The sequence below is a fragment of the Notothenia coriiceps genome, unplaced genomic scaffold (assembly GCF_000735185.1).
Source record: "Notothenia coriiceps isolate Sejong01 unplaced genomic scaffold, NC01 NC01_scaffold00001230, whole genome shotgun sequence".
Taxonomy (NCBI): Eukaryota; Metazoa; Chordata; class Actinopteri; order Perciformes; family Nototheniidae; genus Notothenia; species Notothenia coriiceps.
Genome location: NW_011333931.1, coordinates 1,051 through 18,872, shown reverse-complemented (window position 1 = coordinate 18,872; position 17,822 = coordinate 1,051). Strand labels below are relative to the sequence as shown.

The following is a 17,822-nucleotide window of genomic DNA, read 5'->3' as shown; positions in this document are numbered from 1 at the left end:
GATTTAAAATTCTTCTTCTCGCCTACAAAGCCCTTAATGGGCAGGCGCCATCTTACCTTAAAGAACTCATTATACCCTATTGTCCTACTAGGGCGTTGCGTTCCAAGAATGCAGGGTTGTTGGTTGTTCCTAGAGTCTCTAAAAGTACAATGGGAGCCAGAGCCTTTTCTTATCAAGCTCCACTTTTGTGGAATCAGCTTCCAGTTTGTGTTCGGACGGCAGACACCCTATCCGTTTTTAAGAGTGCGCTTAAGACCTTCCTTTTTGATAAAGCTTATAGTTAGGGCTGATTAGATTCAGCCCCTAGTTTTGCTGATATAGGCTTAGTTTGTCGGGGGACATCTTACTTCTTCCTTCTCTCTTTCTATACCTGTGTACTCTCATGTTCCGATTAACCCAGCTTCCCAAAATGTCTTTCTTTTTGGTGTCTATATACGCCGGGATCCGGAGTCATGGATGATCCTGCGGTCCTGTGTCATGGATCGCGAGTCCTGGATCTTGAGTCGTGGCTGTGGTCCTGGATCATAAGTCCTGGATGGATATCCTCGTGGATTCATCCTCCTATTATACACACATGCATTTCCAAACATTTGGACTACCTATGTTGCAAATGTATTATCTTTTCAATTTACACACGGCATCTATTGCACGTCTGTCCGTCCTGGGAGAGGGATCCCTCCTCTGTTGCTCTCCCTGAGGTTTCTCCCATTTTTCCCTTTAAACTGTGGGGTTTTCTCCGGGAAGTTTTTCCTTGTACGATGTGAGGGTCTAAGGACAGAGGGTGTCATATTGTCATACTGATATTCTGTACAAACTGTGAAGTCCACTGAGACAAATGCAACATTTGTGATATTGGGCTATATAAATAAACATTGATTGATTGATATCGTGTTTTTTTTAGAGGCCAATTAAAACAGAAACAGGGCATACAGATTAGATTAGTTTTGGAATGTAGCTTTCTAGCTAACACATTCAAATGGAACTTTAGGTAAGTACATCTATAGGTCCTTATCCAAGCCGATTTTGGCCGTCGATAGATGTCTGGCCGCCGATGAGCGTCCTGTTGCCCTACTCAGATTGGTGTGTCCCGCCCCGTTGTGTGTTTTCGGCCGTGCCGACACCTTCCGCCGCCGGCTGTCTGTAAAAGCCCGTCGGCTAAAGAAATCACTCTGATTGGCTGTTCAGCTTAGAGAATCAGTGCATGAGAAGCAAAACGGAAGTGAGGGACCCAAACAAACGATTAAGAAGGCAAATCTGAGATTTAATTTAACTCCAGCTCTCGACACATTAAATTGCATTACACAGGTTCGGGAAAGCCCCATGAGCTTTTAGCTGTAGAGTGAAAATGGAACACACACGCTATTTGTTATTTGTTTATGTCTGTTCTTCTTCTCTCGGTGTGTCACGCAGTCTGTCTTCCGGTTGTTGCTTCTTTTGAATGACGAATTCACACTACCGCCGCCTGCTGGTAAGGAGAGTTCTTTTTTTTAATTTTTTTTTTTAGTAATATTTGTCATTAGTTTTACCAAAAATAGCTTTATTAAATTGTATTTAAAATAAGATTTCCAAAGAAATAAATCCTTTGAATCTGCCTATTCAGTTTCTGTTTGAATGTGAAGGGTTAAATGAAGAAGCTTGTCTCTGCGAGGTGAAGACAGGAGCTGTTGGACGTCCAGCTATGAATTCACAGAGGGCCCGCTGTAGTAGTAACTGAACGAGAGAGTAATGTCAAATGACAGTACAATTGACCAATCATATCTTCCCTCTAAATGGGTGGGCTTTATTATCGGGGACTTTATGACAAGTCCGCCCGCTGTGAAACGTTTCTTGTTTCCAAAGCAACAACAACTTCCTGTCAACGGCGTAAACTCGCCTTCAAAATAAAAGCATGCCAAATGACACTTACATACAACTGCAACAAAAGTAACAAACACAATGCAATATCCTTTTTAATTTCAAAGAACACAAATTGGGTTATTTACAGGTGTTGTTTTGTGTGGTAGAGGGTCGCTTTCATTGATGCGTTTTGCACCCCGGGCCGTTGTTTTGATATTCCACCAGTGATAAAAAATAAAAATAAATAAAACAATTTAATTTTGCGACCCACCTAGCACATCTCTGCGCCCCGGCCCCACACTTTGAGAAACGCTGGCATAGTTCATCCCTATGCTGCTTGGCTCGAGCTGTAGCATGTAGCTATTTGTTACCTCTTTTGAATGACGAATACACACTACCGCCGTCTGCTGATAAGGAGAGTTATTGCGACTCACGCATGCGCAATGCATACGTGCTACTTGGCCGTTGGCTGAAGTCTTTGCGGTGTGTTCCAGTGCGACTGTTTGGCCAAGACGCAGGAGACGTGAGGCGACACAACAGTCGGGTCCGTCGGGACGTGTTCTTTGGTATCAATTTGGCGTGTAGCGGCCTTTAAAGGCTGCCTTTATTTATTTTAAACAAGGTTCATTTTTGGACATGTATGGAATAGACTGACAACTAAAGAACAGACAGAAAAACTAGAGTAAAGAGGAGCAAGGGGGTGGACAAACCTGGTTAGCTGTGGCAGCTATGCTAACCATTTCCTTGCTAAGCTAATTTCAAAGTCAAGTAAGGCTAACTGTAAGCGTTGTAGCTTAAGTTATCTCGCCCAGTGCAGTTATGATGGCAGTTTAGGCCTGTATGCCTGTTGAGAAATACTAGGCTGATTTGGTGGGAATGTGTTGTTTCACAAACCAGTTGGGAAAATTATTACAATCCAGGAAGTGAGAGGCAAAATACTGCATAGAAATCTCAAAACATCTGAGTAAGTATTTTCCAAGTGTGGAAAAATATGAAATATATAAAAAAAAATTGTTGGGTTCAAAGATAATTATGACGACTGGTGACTGCAGCACCTTGCCGAAATGTTTTTCCGTCTGTGCGTTATACTATCACTTGAAGCTAAGGAAAACTGTCTGTAGAAACAAGAGCTCAAAGCTATTTAAATCGCCCATGTGAGAATCTGGATTAACCCTCATGCTACATATTTAACATACAGTGACTACTAAGACCCCAAGAATTACCTACGTGAGAATCAACAATAAATGCAAATATTAACTTATTTCTTCTACAGGATGTTCAGAATACTAGAATAACAGATGCATTTTCTTTTGCTGATTTATGGAAATTATGTTAAAGTTGTTGCTACATTTAGATGGACACCTGTAGACTGTCACTTAAAATTGTGTGTATTTAATCCAAATAATAACGAAATAAAGATTTTAATTAAATTATACCTCATCCCAGTGCAAATAAACAAGGTGCTCTGGATTTGATCTGAGAAACTTCTATGGAACAAAGCGTGCCTCTTACATTAACAAACAATTGAACACGAACTTAAGCCCCCTGCTATGTTAGGAGGACACACAGAAGCTGTTGTTTCATGACAGAAACCCGGGACAGATAATCATCTCTGAATCCCTCCATCTCTACACCCAGCCCCCGATACCCTCACCACCGCCATCTGCTACGGGGGTTGGGCTGTCTGGTTTCCATGGCAACTCTGTACCCCTCCTCCCTATAGGCACTGAGGTTTCTTTTGTGTGTCCTGCGCACGTGCAGTCTGTTCCATCTGTACCCCGTCATATAGGTGCTCATAATGACAGTGTAGCCTATTTTTACACCATCATGCAATAAAGCTACTACAGATTACATGCTTTGGAGAACAGGAAGGACTCTGTCTAATGTAAAGATATTACTAAAAAAGCATGGAACGTCACATCAGCCCCCCTCCCCCATACAAGACAAGGTGACCTTGCAAATTAAGCCCACCCACCCCCTTTTCACCCCAATGCCTAGTCACGCTGCCCCCCTCTGTCCCAAGCAAGGGATAGAGAGCAGTGAACCAGCAAGGAAGAGCAGTAAACCAGGAAGACAAATGCTGAGACTGCACTCAAGAAACATGTTAACCACTCTTGAAAACTAAAAAGTTTGCCCACCAAAAAGCTACTATTTGAAAAGAGGATTACAACCTAAAGAACACTTTACTAATCAATGACCTATTGTTACATCTTCTCTTTTGCAGTATCATCTAATCTTATACTGTATGATGCTATATATTTTATCTTACTTTAAAATTAAGCACTGTAAACTTTCTCTGGTAAAGTCAGCATACTGTATATGCACATAATAAACATCAGACTTACAGATGCTTTTGTGTGCCAGGGTTTTAAAAAAAAAAACAGACTTCCAAAGTTTTTTCATTCCAAAAGCAATTTGTGGCCACAGTAATTATATTGACTTTCTTTGGCATGCATGCCACTAACACGTCTGGCTATTGCTGTAATATATATGGGACTGTAGGCGTGATAAACACCGCCTCAGCATTCGGAGGGCTGAACACTTAAGCCCTGTAAATTATCCATAATGTTTTTTTCTGTTGGGATAAAGGCCTCTGTGAGATGTTGTCCAAAAGTTGCCTGAAAACAAGTCCTTCTGTATCTGTTGAATTTGGGGCTTGATCTGTTCCAATCGTGCAAAACCTTATTAGGCACTATTTGGGATACACTCCTAAACAACACACAGATGGAAAGCATTAGTGTTGCTGGCAGGAAACTCTACTTCTCTCTTGAAGCCTACTGTGAATTAAAATGTAACAATGTGGGCTAGGTTTTCTGTTGAACTTCATTATTCTGTGTCCAATGAATAATTGCCTTAAACCCTACAGGTGCAGGTAGATTACTACCTGGTCATCATGTGTATCTTTTGGATAAATGGTCCAAAAGTTTACATGCATGGTTAAAGAAAGAAAGGGCTAAATGTAGCCATAGAGACTGGACAAATTAAAAAAGTAATGAGGGTTTTAACAGCTAGGCTGTAAGAGAAAACAAATTCCTTTCACAACGAACAGACGGCTGATCATTTTTCTTTAAGTAACGTTGGACGGTTGCCACGTTGAACTTGTGCTAATGCCATTTAATAAAATGAGTAACGCCTATGTGCATTTCCCTGGATGTGTTGGCAGGGAAACTCCCTCAAGAATACATGCTAAAAAGATTAAAACCAGCAGCAGCATGCAGTAAGCATTTCTGTTAACTCACAAAAACAGGAGTGACTGTCCCTGAGCATTTGTTTGCTTGAGTGCTTTATAAACTCTGCAAAGATGTTGATTGTATAGAGAGAAAGAAAATCCCTTCAACAATTTGAACTTTCCTTCAAATTGCATGTGTGTATGCGACTTGTTCCTTTGGCAGGAAGGCAAACAAGGGGATGATTCACAGTGGGTCAGGTTAAGAAACAAACAAGAGGGCATGTCTTGAGCAAAACCCTTTCACCTCTATGGAAATGTTGCAACATCCTATCTGTGGAGCTGTCACTGCAAAGGATGTCAGTTAGAAAAGGAACTGCAAGTAGGCCTACAGAAATGTTTTTGGTGGGAAACACAAAAGTAGTATGGAGAAATGTCGAGTAGCAAACAAGTTGTGAGGGTATAAAGACATGCTATTTATGTTTAAAACCTCTGACGCCCACATGGAAACACTACAACAATAGGAGGTTTAAGTGTCTCCAATTGGGAAAACACAGGCCATTGGAGAAAACGCTAGATTGTATGTCATGTATCAGCATTTACACAAAGGGACGTTTTCCGATTAACCCTTTCAAATTCGCCTACTTCGGAGGGTGTTTCTGAAAATATTAGTTTCTGGTTCTGACAACATAGCATGGATGGAGGAAATCCAATGGTTTTCTAAGAGTGTGGGAAATAATGGTTTCATTTGAACCCTTTCAACACTCTGGATGCAAGCTTGGTCCGAACCGTTAGTCATAAAACGATTCCTAACATGAATAGCACCACTCCCATTCGCAATGTGTCACCTCTAAAGACGCTTTTATTTCAAAATGCACTACTTTTGCAACATATAAGCCTAGCAACCGATGATAACAAACCCCCACATCGAATACTTTGGAAAACAACACTTACCCCATTTTCGTTGGTACATAGCCTAGCCTGTCCTGTTCTATAAATACAGTATTGGATTGATTACACCACAACACGAAATAAAGGAAGTGAAAAACAGCCTTAGGTTCAAGAGTCTATTGCAATACATTAACAATGGGAACATCGTTGTCCTATAGACACAGACAATCTGACTGGCGCTTTACCCTTATGTGTATTCTTAAGTGCATGTTGATTTTCAGCTTTATATCTACATTTTAAGCTCATGGTCTGAAGGAACCACAAGGCTGGGCTACTCTGAGCCTCCAGATTATCTCCCTCTGTCATTAGGACTGTGGTTTACCAGGGCACCCCACATTACACCCCATGAATAAAAGCATGCTTGTGGTTCACAATAGAGCCCCGTTGCTCCCTGAGAAGGGGGAAGGGCAATGCATTCCTCTACTAACCTCATGTTTGCAGCAGATATTAAACAATATCTGCTGGTTATCATGTGCTTTCCCCAGCCAGCTCAAAACAAATATGACACAAATACCACAATTTCCCTATCTTTGGAGCCCAATCGCTACAAGGAATGTGTGGAAGTAGAGTCTGCTTTGTCTACGTTTTTTGCTTGTAGGTGGGTCAGCAATGGAGACTGGCATTTCAGGAGAGCTGGGCAAAACAATGTGATCATTCAATTTGAGTGACTACCTGGTGCTGACTGGATGCCTGCAATATTTAATCGGGGGAACCACACATTTCTCATTTAGGTCACTTCTCTGGGGAAAATGCAGTGTAAGCCTGAAATTCAACTGCTTAAAGGAAATATAATTTTTGATTGAGTGTTTAGCTACCAAACTGCAGATGGTGGATGCCCCTTCTTCTTCTTTCTTGGCCACAAGTTCACATTTTGCTGAGTAAAGGCGACTGACTTTGTGATTTATGACACTGCTGGCTTAGACCGCCTCAAAATTCAAAACATAAATCCTGGCTTAAAATAGAATCAACACTATTTTGTCGTCTATTAATGAGCATTTTTACATGAAGGAAGTAGCTTCAAAGGGATTCTAAGCGGGGTCAAGGAAACACACGTGCTACCCTTGCCAAAGAAAGTGTGACACGGAGGAAGGGGCCTCACGATGGCAACAACTTCCGAACATCTGCGTCAGCAGGAAGGGGGGCACTCAGTATGTTGTTCCACATCCCAACAGAAACAAAGGTTAGATGGTGATAGAGCGGCTGCCCGACAGACCACACAAACTCAACACCATGTTTGACTTCACCTGCTGCTAGGAGCCATGTGGGCTGATTTAGCAGATAACAGGTCATGACATGAATCACATCTTAAGCTTTTTTTTCTGATGGAGTGAAAGATTAAATTGTTTGCTTTCTTTGAGAGTCACACTCATCTCTCAAAACCCACCTGTTCAACACTGCATTCAATCACTGACCACCCACCCCCTCTTTTCTGTTTTTGTTTATCTGTTTTTGTATTTTTCTTTGTTTTTCTTTGTTTTTTTGTTGTTTTTATTCTCTGTCAAAGCTTCTTTGAGTTTTTAGAAAAGCGCTATATAAGTCCCATGTATTATTATTATTATTACATCAAGTATAAAAAAACATATTGTCTTTGAATACCTAACATTTTAATATATTTTTCAGTAATTATTTGTCTTTAATCTTTGTTCATCGAACCCTTCTTGGTTCAAATGGCAGTGACTCAGAGTTTTTGTCAGTATCTGAATCCAGGGAAAAGTTCTTTGGATTGCATCAAGAATGCTGGCAGTGGATCGTTTTCCTCCACTCTGCGCAGACAGGGGGTGGGGTGCTCGGCTGAAACTGGGAGGAGAAAAGGGGGGGGATTTCGGAATAGTCTTTGTCCTCACCCCGCAGTACAACACACAACTGGAGAAGCAAGCGGGCTCCTCGCAGAAAATAAAAACTGGATGGGTTGATATTAGAGCGAGGGCTTTATTTCAAAAAAGAGAAAACGAAGGAAAAGCTCTCGAGACAAGCAGCAACCCCAAAGAGCCGGTGGGAAAAATACAGGAGCCGAAATCACAACTGAAGGTAAGACCACAAACAAATGCGCAAACGCGGCAACATCATTACGTAGCGTTTTAGCTAACAATTATACCATGGCTCAAGTTGCTATATCTTTAACTTTTGAGCCGAGCAAATACGTGTTCTTATTAAGATCCTGTGGTTATTTATTCATTTTAACAACCAATGTGTACAACAGGAATACCACAAACAGGGTTGGCAAATGTATCGTTAAACAATAACTTAAGTTCACTCGCACAGGCTGGCAGATATATCGTTAATTAAAACACGAAAACGAGTCACATTATGTGGAATAATTTGAATTTGAAGCGTTTTTGGCTCAGTATTGATGGTCATTACCGGCACGTGTGGTGTAATTCTGCTGGTATGCTGAACATTTGGGTATTGTTTTATTTCTTGACTATGAAGCCTGGATTTGGGGATGGAATAGCGCGCATGGGTCGTGTCTTGTTGTTTCCCCCCTTCTGAAATGCGTAATATACCGGCAAACTCATATTCTGGCAAAATAGCCGCATTTTAAGCTTAAACACTACTCTAACTCCTAAATGGTGAGTTTTTCAAACGATGTGTCGCAGCTGTTAACAGTTAGCTCAATTATCCATGGAAATGTTTGTGAGCAGCATGTGGAGTCGCGCGGTGACGCTGTCCCGTTAGCCACGCGGAGGATTTCTGTCTTAAACTTCGTGCACATTTGGTTTTATTTAGTTCCATATTTTACATTGTAGTCTTGTGGTTTTTAATATATATTTTGTATTTGTTCCATGACTACCCTTTTTTCTGTCTCTTTTTTTATTTATTCCAGACATTACACAATTATGACTAACAAAGATACAAAGGGCGGATTAGTTGATTTGTTCCTAGTGTTGCCACGACAGTCCAGTAAAAGTAATTTCCCAGTTTGACTCATTTTCTTGTCTTTTCCTTCGGCATATTCCTCCCTAAGCCCAGGGCCTCTTTAGCTTTAGGGCTTTGGGATAAGGAAGGGATAACCATAACTAGCCTCCCAGATGTGAGAGCCACAAAAGCCTCTCTGTTCTGTAGGACTCGGTCAGTGTGGAGAAGCTGCTGCATTACTTTAGTCCATACTTAGAAACAGGCTGTTTTCTTTGGAGTGCCACATTAAGCTAGGGCTGCTCCAGTAGATGGCCATGGAATTGATATAATAGACACATGCAAATCTGATTAGGAATACAAACACTTTATCATGTTGCCATTAAAGGAGCACTTAGTTCAACACTGGATTTAACATTTGTTGAATATGGTAATGTCCAGTCAAATTGAAAAAATGCCAATGTCTACTTAATAAGTAATTTCAGCTTGGCGAATAAGTGACAAGACAGTTTAATTTAGAAATCAAAATGTCTGGGGGTAGCCTAATGCATGTATCAATTATCATCAAAGTATATCAACAAGGCTAGTTTGTGGGGGGGAAATCATTTTGCTCATTATTAGCTAACGAGTGTCTGAATTGGCATTAGCCTAAACGCATCAAGTATCTGATGCTATAGTAGCCACAGTTCTCTGAAATTGCCTGGATGAGATGCATGCGTAGCCACTTTGATTTGAGTCAGCCATGAATGAAATATGATTCTAGCTTAATGTATTTGCCCCCAGTGCTGTTGTGCAAAAAACGTTTTTTTCAGTTCCTTTACTGACGGCACAAGTTGGAACAGACATTGTTTGCACTGTAGGCAAAAATGGTAGCACAGTGCTACCAGGGGCATTAAGGCAGAATAGCAAGCAACAACCTATTGAACAGGTGTCTGTGAAAATTGCAAATATAACATTACAGCCTTTAGCTTAGCAGTATAATACTATTGTTTTCAATGCAGATTTGACACACATTCTCTGACAGATGCTGCATGTGAGCCTGTGGTTTTCCTTAGGCATGGATGTCAGCTTGACAGTAGCCGGAGGCATTTCGTAACCGTTAACCCAGATTACGACCCAACTGTGCTGCTGAATCATATACATGACATGTCCGTTGTAGCCTGACAGAGGAGCAACGTAGTTAACATTTTACATGATTTAATGACCATATGATGCTAGAATATAGCTTAAGAAACTACTTGCAGACTTAGATTTCCCATGTTTAACATTTGAAGTTGGTCTAAAATGTACCCACATTTTTTTTGTTTGACATAAGCTTCATTTGTGTTGGCCTCTGGTTTCAGATAACTTGATGTAGGAAAGTGGGTTTGAGTGTACCTGGGATGCAGTAGCATGCAATGCAGGCAGCAGTGCATGAAAGCCACAGATGTAAGATGATAAGGGAAGTCTTTGTGATCTGTAAACAGGCAAACATCATAAAAGCAGCAGGTAAACAACTTTGCTGGGACATTTTGTGGAGAAACATGCAGGAGTTAGTCTCCCTGCAAGCTGACTTTATTGGTGAAAACAGGACCACATATGCAATCCATACAATAGTAACTTTCTCATACTGTCTTTAACGCATAGATTTAAAGCCAATGAGTCAATCATGAAAGTGAGTCTCTTACAGCTGGCCATTCATCAATTCTTCTTAGTGCCTGCGTGCGGCTGCCACCCAAAGGAAACATGTTGTTCTTTATTTTTTTATGTTATGTCCATACAGTACTCTCATTCGCACCCTGAGTCCTGCATACTTACAATTCTTATTACAGATCTCTCATGAAGCACTAGGAGGTAATATATCATATGCAGGGGCTTGTCAGTGCTAGTTTATGGGATTATCAGACAGTACATGCTCTCTTTGCCTTACTTGACTTGAGTTATTGATTTATTTTCCCCCCCTCTGCATTCCTTAAATGCATATTGACAGATTTCAAGTTCACTGCTGCTGTTTACTTCTCAGTCCCTCATTCACATTCATTACTATCACTAAAAACAACTACTTTTCATTTGTGTTATCTACATGGTTTGGAGCGTTACACACTTAAAATGTATTCAGATACCATTACTTATTAGTCGGTAAACTAATCCATGTATATCACTACTAAAGTCAAACTCGAGAACAGATTACCGTAGCTTTTGGGTTACCCCAATACAAAATAAGCAAATCAAGACGAGAGAAAGCCACTAACATTTAGACAACTTGTATTTAACCGATAGTTTTGATATGTTTTTCTATAGGTTGCAGTGTTATTTAAGGCAACACTGATGTTTAGTGCCTGAGTAAGGAGCAAGATAAAAGTATAAGTAGGAGAAGTATTTATCTTATCGTGGTGGTTACCCAAGATTTGGCTTCATTGGCAGACAAGGAAACGTGTAGCCAGACTTCCATATGGGTCCATAAGCTTTTTATTTTGTTAAGTAACAAAATAAAAAAGTATAACTAAACCCCATTGTACATGGCTCTTAAATGGTACTTTGTTAAGATTGCTATACACTTCATAATGCATCCCCCCCCCAAAACTGTCAATGTACTTTGGTGTTGTTCCACTTTCTTGTTGTACATACAGAATAGTCACTGGTCTTTGTGAATTGCAGAGCTACGGATGGGCTTTGTTTTGTTACTAGCTTGATTTTAAATGTGACATATTAACCCAGGCTATACTTGTTGGGCTGTATATTTCTTCAAGATGCATTTTGTGGTGCAGTTGGTAAAACATTGAATGTAACTGCTTTTGAAGCCACGGAAAGGCAAGAAAACCTTCAATATGATGGTTGTCAGAGCCATTTAAACCTTACAGTTTCTTGGTTTTACATTGTGTTATGGATGCAGTTTAAGATGTGCTTTTCTTAAAAAGGTAATCTCTTTGATAGTTTGGTTGTCACAATTGCATCTCTTATTCGGTTAGTTGTGTTCCTTGTTTTTCCATAGCCCTGAACATTGTGTGGCAATGTTTTGTTATATAAGGTTTAAGATCTGTATACTGCCCTAAGAAACTACCAAACATTTGTTGATGTCAAAGACAACTAAAGTAGAGAAATGGGTGTTGAATGTTAGGTTGAGAGAATGGTAAAATCTTCAAAGTCAAAAACAAACTGCTGTTACTTACTTGGTGCATGCCTGATGGTTTATAGTCGTGGTTAATTACTTTGCAGAAGTTATGAGGTTGGTCACAGATGGTGTGAAACCACAGGAGCTCCTCGCCCTTTCGTATTTTACCATCAGCTCATTACTCAGTTTTGGCAATCTTAGATGGGAATAATCAACCATGACTAGACATTTCACACCTTCTGGTTCCAACGTGTTTGCCTCAAGCTCATAATGATTTTTTCTTTATATGCCTCAGTCCCCCTGCTTACATGATTTTACTTCAGTCTTTTAATGGCAGTGTGGTTGCACAATTCTGTGACGGCATCTGAGAGCAGCTCAGAGCTGTTTGTCTCAGCATGCCTTATGTCAAAGCATAGCAGTGATGTTTTGAGTCTCACATTTTTGAACAGTGACACAATAGCTCCACCTCGTGGCTAAATGGAGCAAAAAACATAGTCAAAACTTGGGTTCAATCAAGCTTAAAATGTTTTGTCTAGCACATGATACCCAAATCTTGTGTATAGAAACATTCACCAATGAAATACATAAAACTATACCAAGAGAACTACAGATGAAAATAGGTGGCATCAGAACTTATTTTATCTGCAATGGGGGGTGGGAGGGGGAACTGATTCAAATAATTATAAAATGCTTAATATTGCAGGTGATGAGTGTAAAGATAATTACAGTTTAAGTGGCTAAAAATATCTGATCTTAATTTTGTCTCCAGAATCCTGGTCAACTTTTTTATTCTAAGCAAAACTGTAATCTCAATAAATACAAACATGATTCTAGTGTTAATGTCTGTTTAGTTTAAATCACATTTATTTTGTAAATCGCTGTTCATGTGGCTTGGACATACTTACCAGTTTAAGAACACTTTTCTGTAATTTATCGTTAATGACGAATAAATATTTAAAAAAATTGTGATTGTACTTGTAAAAAAAAATTAGCCCTAACCACAATTTTCTCCTTTTCAGCACAGGTTTAAGAGGATCCTTCCTGTTCCAGATCCAAAATGAGTTGGAGCTTCCTTACGCGTCTGTTGGACGAGATTTCCAACCACTCCACCTTTGTAGGCAAAATCTGGCTCACCCTCCTCATCGTCTTTCGCATCGTGCTGACCGCTGTCGGGGGCGAGTCGATCTACTACGATGAACAGAGTAAATTTGTGTGTAACACACAGCAACCTGGTTGCGAAAACGTGTGCTACGATGCGTTTGCGCCGCTCTCGCACATTCGCTTCTGGGTGTTTCAGGTGATTATGATCACCACGCCCACTGTCATGTACCTCGGCTTTGCCATGCATAAGATCGCTCGCATGGAGGACGACGACTACCTGCCGAGGAGCAGGAAGAGAATGCCAATAGTAAGCCGCGGTGCCAACCGGGACTATGAAGAAGCGGAGGACAATGGTGAGGAGGACCCCATGATCCTGGAGGAGATTGAGCCAGATAAGGAGAAGGAAGTGGCGGTGAAGCCCAGCAAGAAGCACGATGGGCGCCGTCGCATCAAGCGTGACGGCCTGATGAAGGTCTATGTGTTCCAGCTGCTGTCCCGTGCCATCTTTGAAGCCTCGTTCCTGTTCGGGCAGTACGTACTGTACGGTGTGGAGGTGGTCCCGTCCTACGTATGCACACGCTCTCCTTGCCCGCACACCGTGGATTGCTTCGTCTCGCGCCCCACAGAGAAAACCATCTTCCTGCTCATCATGTATGGCGTCAGCGCTCTGTGTCTGCTCTTTACCTTGCTGGAGATCCTCCACCTCGGCATCAGTGGTGTCCGAGACTGCTTCTGCACGCCCAGGCCCGCCACCCCCCGTCTCCCAGCTCTGTCCAGCCAAAGGTCCTCCATCTGCCGCCAGCCATCCGCACCTCCCGGCTACAACACGGCTCTGAAGAAGGACCCGTCGGGGAAAATGGGCTTCAGGGACAACCTGGGAGACTCGGGCCGTGAGTCGTTCGGGGACGAGGTGTCATCGCGGGAGCTGGAGAGGCTGCGGAGACACCTGAAGCTGGCTCAGCAGCACCTGGACTTGGCTTACCAGAACGGGGAGAGCAGTCCTTCACGCAGCAGCAGCCCAGAGTCCAACGGCACTGCAGTGGAGCAGAACAGGCTAAACTTTGCCCAGGAGAAGCAGAGCAGTACATGTGAAAAAGGTAAGGCATCCAACCCTTTTCCTCCTAAGAGAAACAACCATACGTTTGTATTTTTCTATCTTTTCTGTAGCTTTGATCACAACAAAAAGCTTTACCAACACTGGCTCTGTATCTCTGTTCACAGGTCTCCGTGCATAGGTTTTTATCAGCCCAGCTGACATTCTAGACTGAAATTCCCATCAGTGAGAGGACATAAGGGAATCAAAGTGTGTGAGAGTGAGACTTTTTGCTTGAGGTGGATGAAGTCAACCCAAGCCTTCCAGTGTTACGGCCAGCCACGGTCGAGCATCGAGTCAAAGGAGGAGAGCGGTCGTCTCACCCCAGCAATAATTGGGACGCCTGTCTGAAGATCCAAAGTGCTTACAAACTTCCGTCAGAAAGAATGGTCAAGGTTACCATGTACTTCCCCCTCAGGGCAGCTATTCTATTTTGAATATTTTAATGTTTTCATTACAAGACTTAAAAGCTATTTGTCATACTCTAAAGAGTTTGTCCCATTGGAAGTTCACAGTGAATGCATCTCAAGTTTGCCTTAGACCTAAACTGGAACTCTGTTTTCTGGCATTATTTGTAGGTATGGCCAAGCCAGTTGTTGTGGAAAAAAACATGTTTAAACTGTAAGATTTGTGTATGTCGAGTGAGTGAGCTGCAATGAAATGTCAATGGACAAGACACCACTCATAAAAGCAAGGTACTGGAACTATTGGCATGCTAATGAAGACTTTTTTTTTAAGGAGTAATTTTTCATACAAAGGTTTCTCTCAAGTGTGTCGCTTTTTCTTTATTTCTCTTTATTATTTTGACAATGCACCAGTCAACATTCCCAAGCTTGGTTGCTTTGATGGCAACTGGAACACACTTTGGGTGCCTCTGTCCAAAGGAATGAACAAACCTGGGTAATGCTTGAAACACATGAACGCTTGATATTGTCCTGTATTGTTTAAAGCGTGTATTTGATACTGTTCTTTATTTTTGTATTGTGATATTGAGAAGAGGCTTTTGTCACTGTGGCAGATTATTATTTTATAGGAATGACATTCATTGCTGTCTTAGTTCCCTGAAGCTGAACCATGGACAGGTGCATTCTGAAAGGATTTAGTACGATTGAGTTCAAAAGCAAAAACAATTTTTGGAACCTTCGGCTTATTTTATTATTTACTCATCGTCTCCGACCTGCAAACATTCCCTTATTCCTTACACAGGTAGATTGAATCATATGTCTGGTGTAATACAGAACATTTTCATGTATTCCGCTTGAAGTGCAGATTTGTGGATACACTGTTCCGGAGCCTGAATGAGGGTTGTAAAACAATGTAACCATTTCAATGTGAATTCAATGCCTTGATGCTCTAAGATGCCATCATTTTGTATTCTGAATCATACCCACAGTGCCAACTTGTTGTCATCTCAAGTTATTTTTGAACAATGCTTTTTGTACTTTTTATACTTTTTGTATTGATAGTACTTTTTGGTTAGTTTTTTTTAAAATAAATTTTTGCAACAAAAGTTTTGCCAAGTGGTTTCATAACTGTCCAATTCCTGTAAGATTGTTATTTTGTTTATGTTTAAGTAACATCACCTGATTTGATGGTAGCAACTAGGGATGGGAATGATTAATCAAATATGAGTTGTGAATATTTGTATTGTAATTGGGGGGTTTTTTTATGGGAGGGGTGCCTAAGTTGATCACATATTATCAAATGGATTAATTAAATGTATATGACAGTGCCATTTTAAATATCTTATTTAACTTATACTTATCAATAGAAAAGGTTTGGTCGCCCCCAAGTTTACGCTTGGAGCGTGGGGACAACCAGGAGCCCCAGGTTAGCCGACCTGAGGGGCCTGGAGCTAGAATATGGTACAAGGAGGTCTGCAACATAGGAGGGGCCCTGCCCATTTAGGGCTTTATACAAAAATAAGATTAGTTTAAAGTAAATTCGGAGCCGTACTGGCAGCCAGTGGAGAGAGGCCAGAATGGGGGTAATATGGACCCTCTTCCGGCTACCTGTGAGGAGTCTGGCTGCGGCATTCTGGACCAGTTGCAGGCGGGACAAGGATGACTGAAAGATCCCAGTATACTGACACACACCTTATTTTTTTACAAGGGTTTGAATAAACAAAATCAGCTTGTATTAAGCAAAAGTAAAGGTTTGAGACCAGAATAGTTTAAAATTGTAGTATTATTTTACTAACCCTTTACTTGAAAGGCTGAAGTTGTGTTGCCTGAAAAACTTTAACTGGTTTAGCTCATCTGTTACTTATCAGGTTTTAAAATCAACTGCATGTTTGTTCAAACTTAAAGCATATGTGTAGTTAAATTTATATTTGCAGTGATAGTTAATATAACAAAACGTATGTTTAACGTGTTTATCTTGGACAATGGAACTAAGCTTTCAGATGATTGACTTTACTGTGCATGAACAATTAATATTTACTGATAGAACATTTGAAATGCTATTAAAACAATCTGTTAAATAAGCAGTGGGAATAAGTCATACAATAAATTAGGATCAAAGTGCGCATGCTTTTAATTTGGGAGCAAAATTGGATTAGTTTTTTTTGGACAATACAATATTGTTAGCATTAAAGGACTGTCAAATATTTGAGAGGTTCTGATTCCTGAAACCAGTGTGCAGATGAACCTCTGACGACCTCTAAAGGCTGATTTTAACCTCAGCTTTTAATGAAAGAGCTGCAACCCCATAAGTTCACTTTTATAACATAAATGCAATACATGTAATTATTGAGTAATGTACAAAGTTACTCCAGTATTTCAACATGGTGCAATATCTATTTTTCCTACACTTTTTTATTGTTCAAGAATTTATGGAACGTCTATTAACTTTTTTCTTGATGCATTTGAAAGAAAGTAATGACATTTGTCACCCAATTCATTTATTAAGTGTGGTTCACATGGCATGGTACACCTAGATCAGTAAAGCAGTCAATAATGTGACAAAACAACAAAAATGTATGAACAGGGAATTATGAGTAGCAGTAACATATTGAAGATGGTGGAAGATAAATGAATTCTGCTGCAGGAAAAACATTTATATTTTTGACAGCCTGCAATGAATACACATATTTAATCAACAACTTTATAAATGTCAAAGAAGTTATACATGAAAATGCTGCACAGAAAGGTCACAGTTCTACAGATTTGCGTTTAGAATTTCTGTTTCATTTTTATAGTTGAAATGTTCTGCTTTTGGTGGGACCTTTTTTGTGCCTTAAAGAGGCAAACAGATAAACAAATAGCTCCAAACGCTGCAACAATAATTAGAGCAAACGTTGTGGCAAGTCCGGTCTCAGCATCACTTGTTGAGAGCTTCATACCCAGAAAGTCCACTGTGTTGAAAGAGGGATCAGGGGTGATCGGCGCACTTGTTGCTGTAGAAAGGAGATTATCATATTATAATATCATAACCGTTTCTGTTTTTTTGTAAATGTGAGAAAATAAGACATTTCTAGCCAATTCTTAAGCTCTTCGATCACTGACTCCTGTTTTCTATAAAGTTCTTTGACACATTAAAAGGAAAAAACACGTTAAGACAGTTAATTTAACTTTCACAAGTGTCAGTTAAATCAGAAACTACAAAAAGTAACTGCTTAAATTAAGCACAGTAACAGAGCGTTTCAATTTGGTTACCATACTTAGAACACTGCCATGTCGCCCTTTGTTACCACTTGTGCAGTGAGAATTTCCACTTGTAGTGTTGTCTCA

General features: G+C 40.5%; 1 protein-coding gene across 2 annotated transcripts; it reads left to right on the top strand.

Annotated features, from left to right (window-relative positions):
- The first annotated feature begins 7,795 nt into the window (after positions 1–7,795).
- LOC104959787 (gap junction gamma-1 protein-like) lies at positions 7,796–15,622 on the top strand. 2 transcript variants are annotated; one of them, XM_010787687.1, is made up of 3 exons: positions 7,796–7,981; positions 12,922–14,095; positions 14,220–15,622. In XM_010787687.1, exons 2-3 carry the CDS (start codon positions 12,955–12,957, stop codon positions 14,231–14,233), a joined length of 1,155 nt encoding a protein of 384 aa, XP_010785989.1. In that variant the 5' UTR covers positions 7,796–7,981; positions 12,922–12,954; the 3' UTR covers positions 14,234–15,622. The 2 variants fall into 2 exon arrangements, with proteins under 2 accessions (XP_010785989.1, XP_010785998.1); XM_010787696.1 differs by having other exon boundaries at positions 12,917–14,095.
- Positions 15,623–17,822: the final 2,200 nt, after the last annotated feature.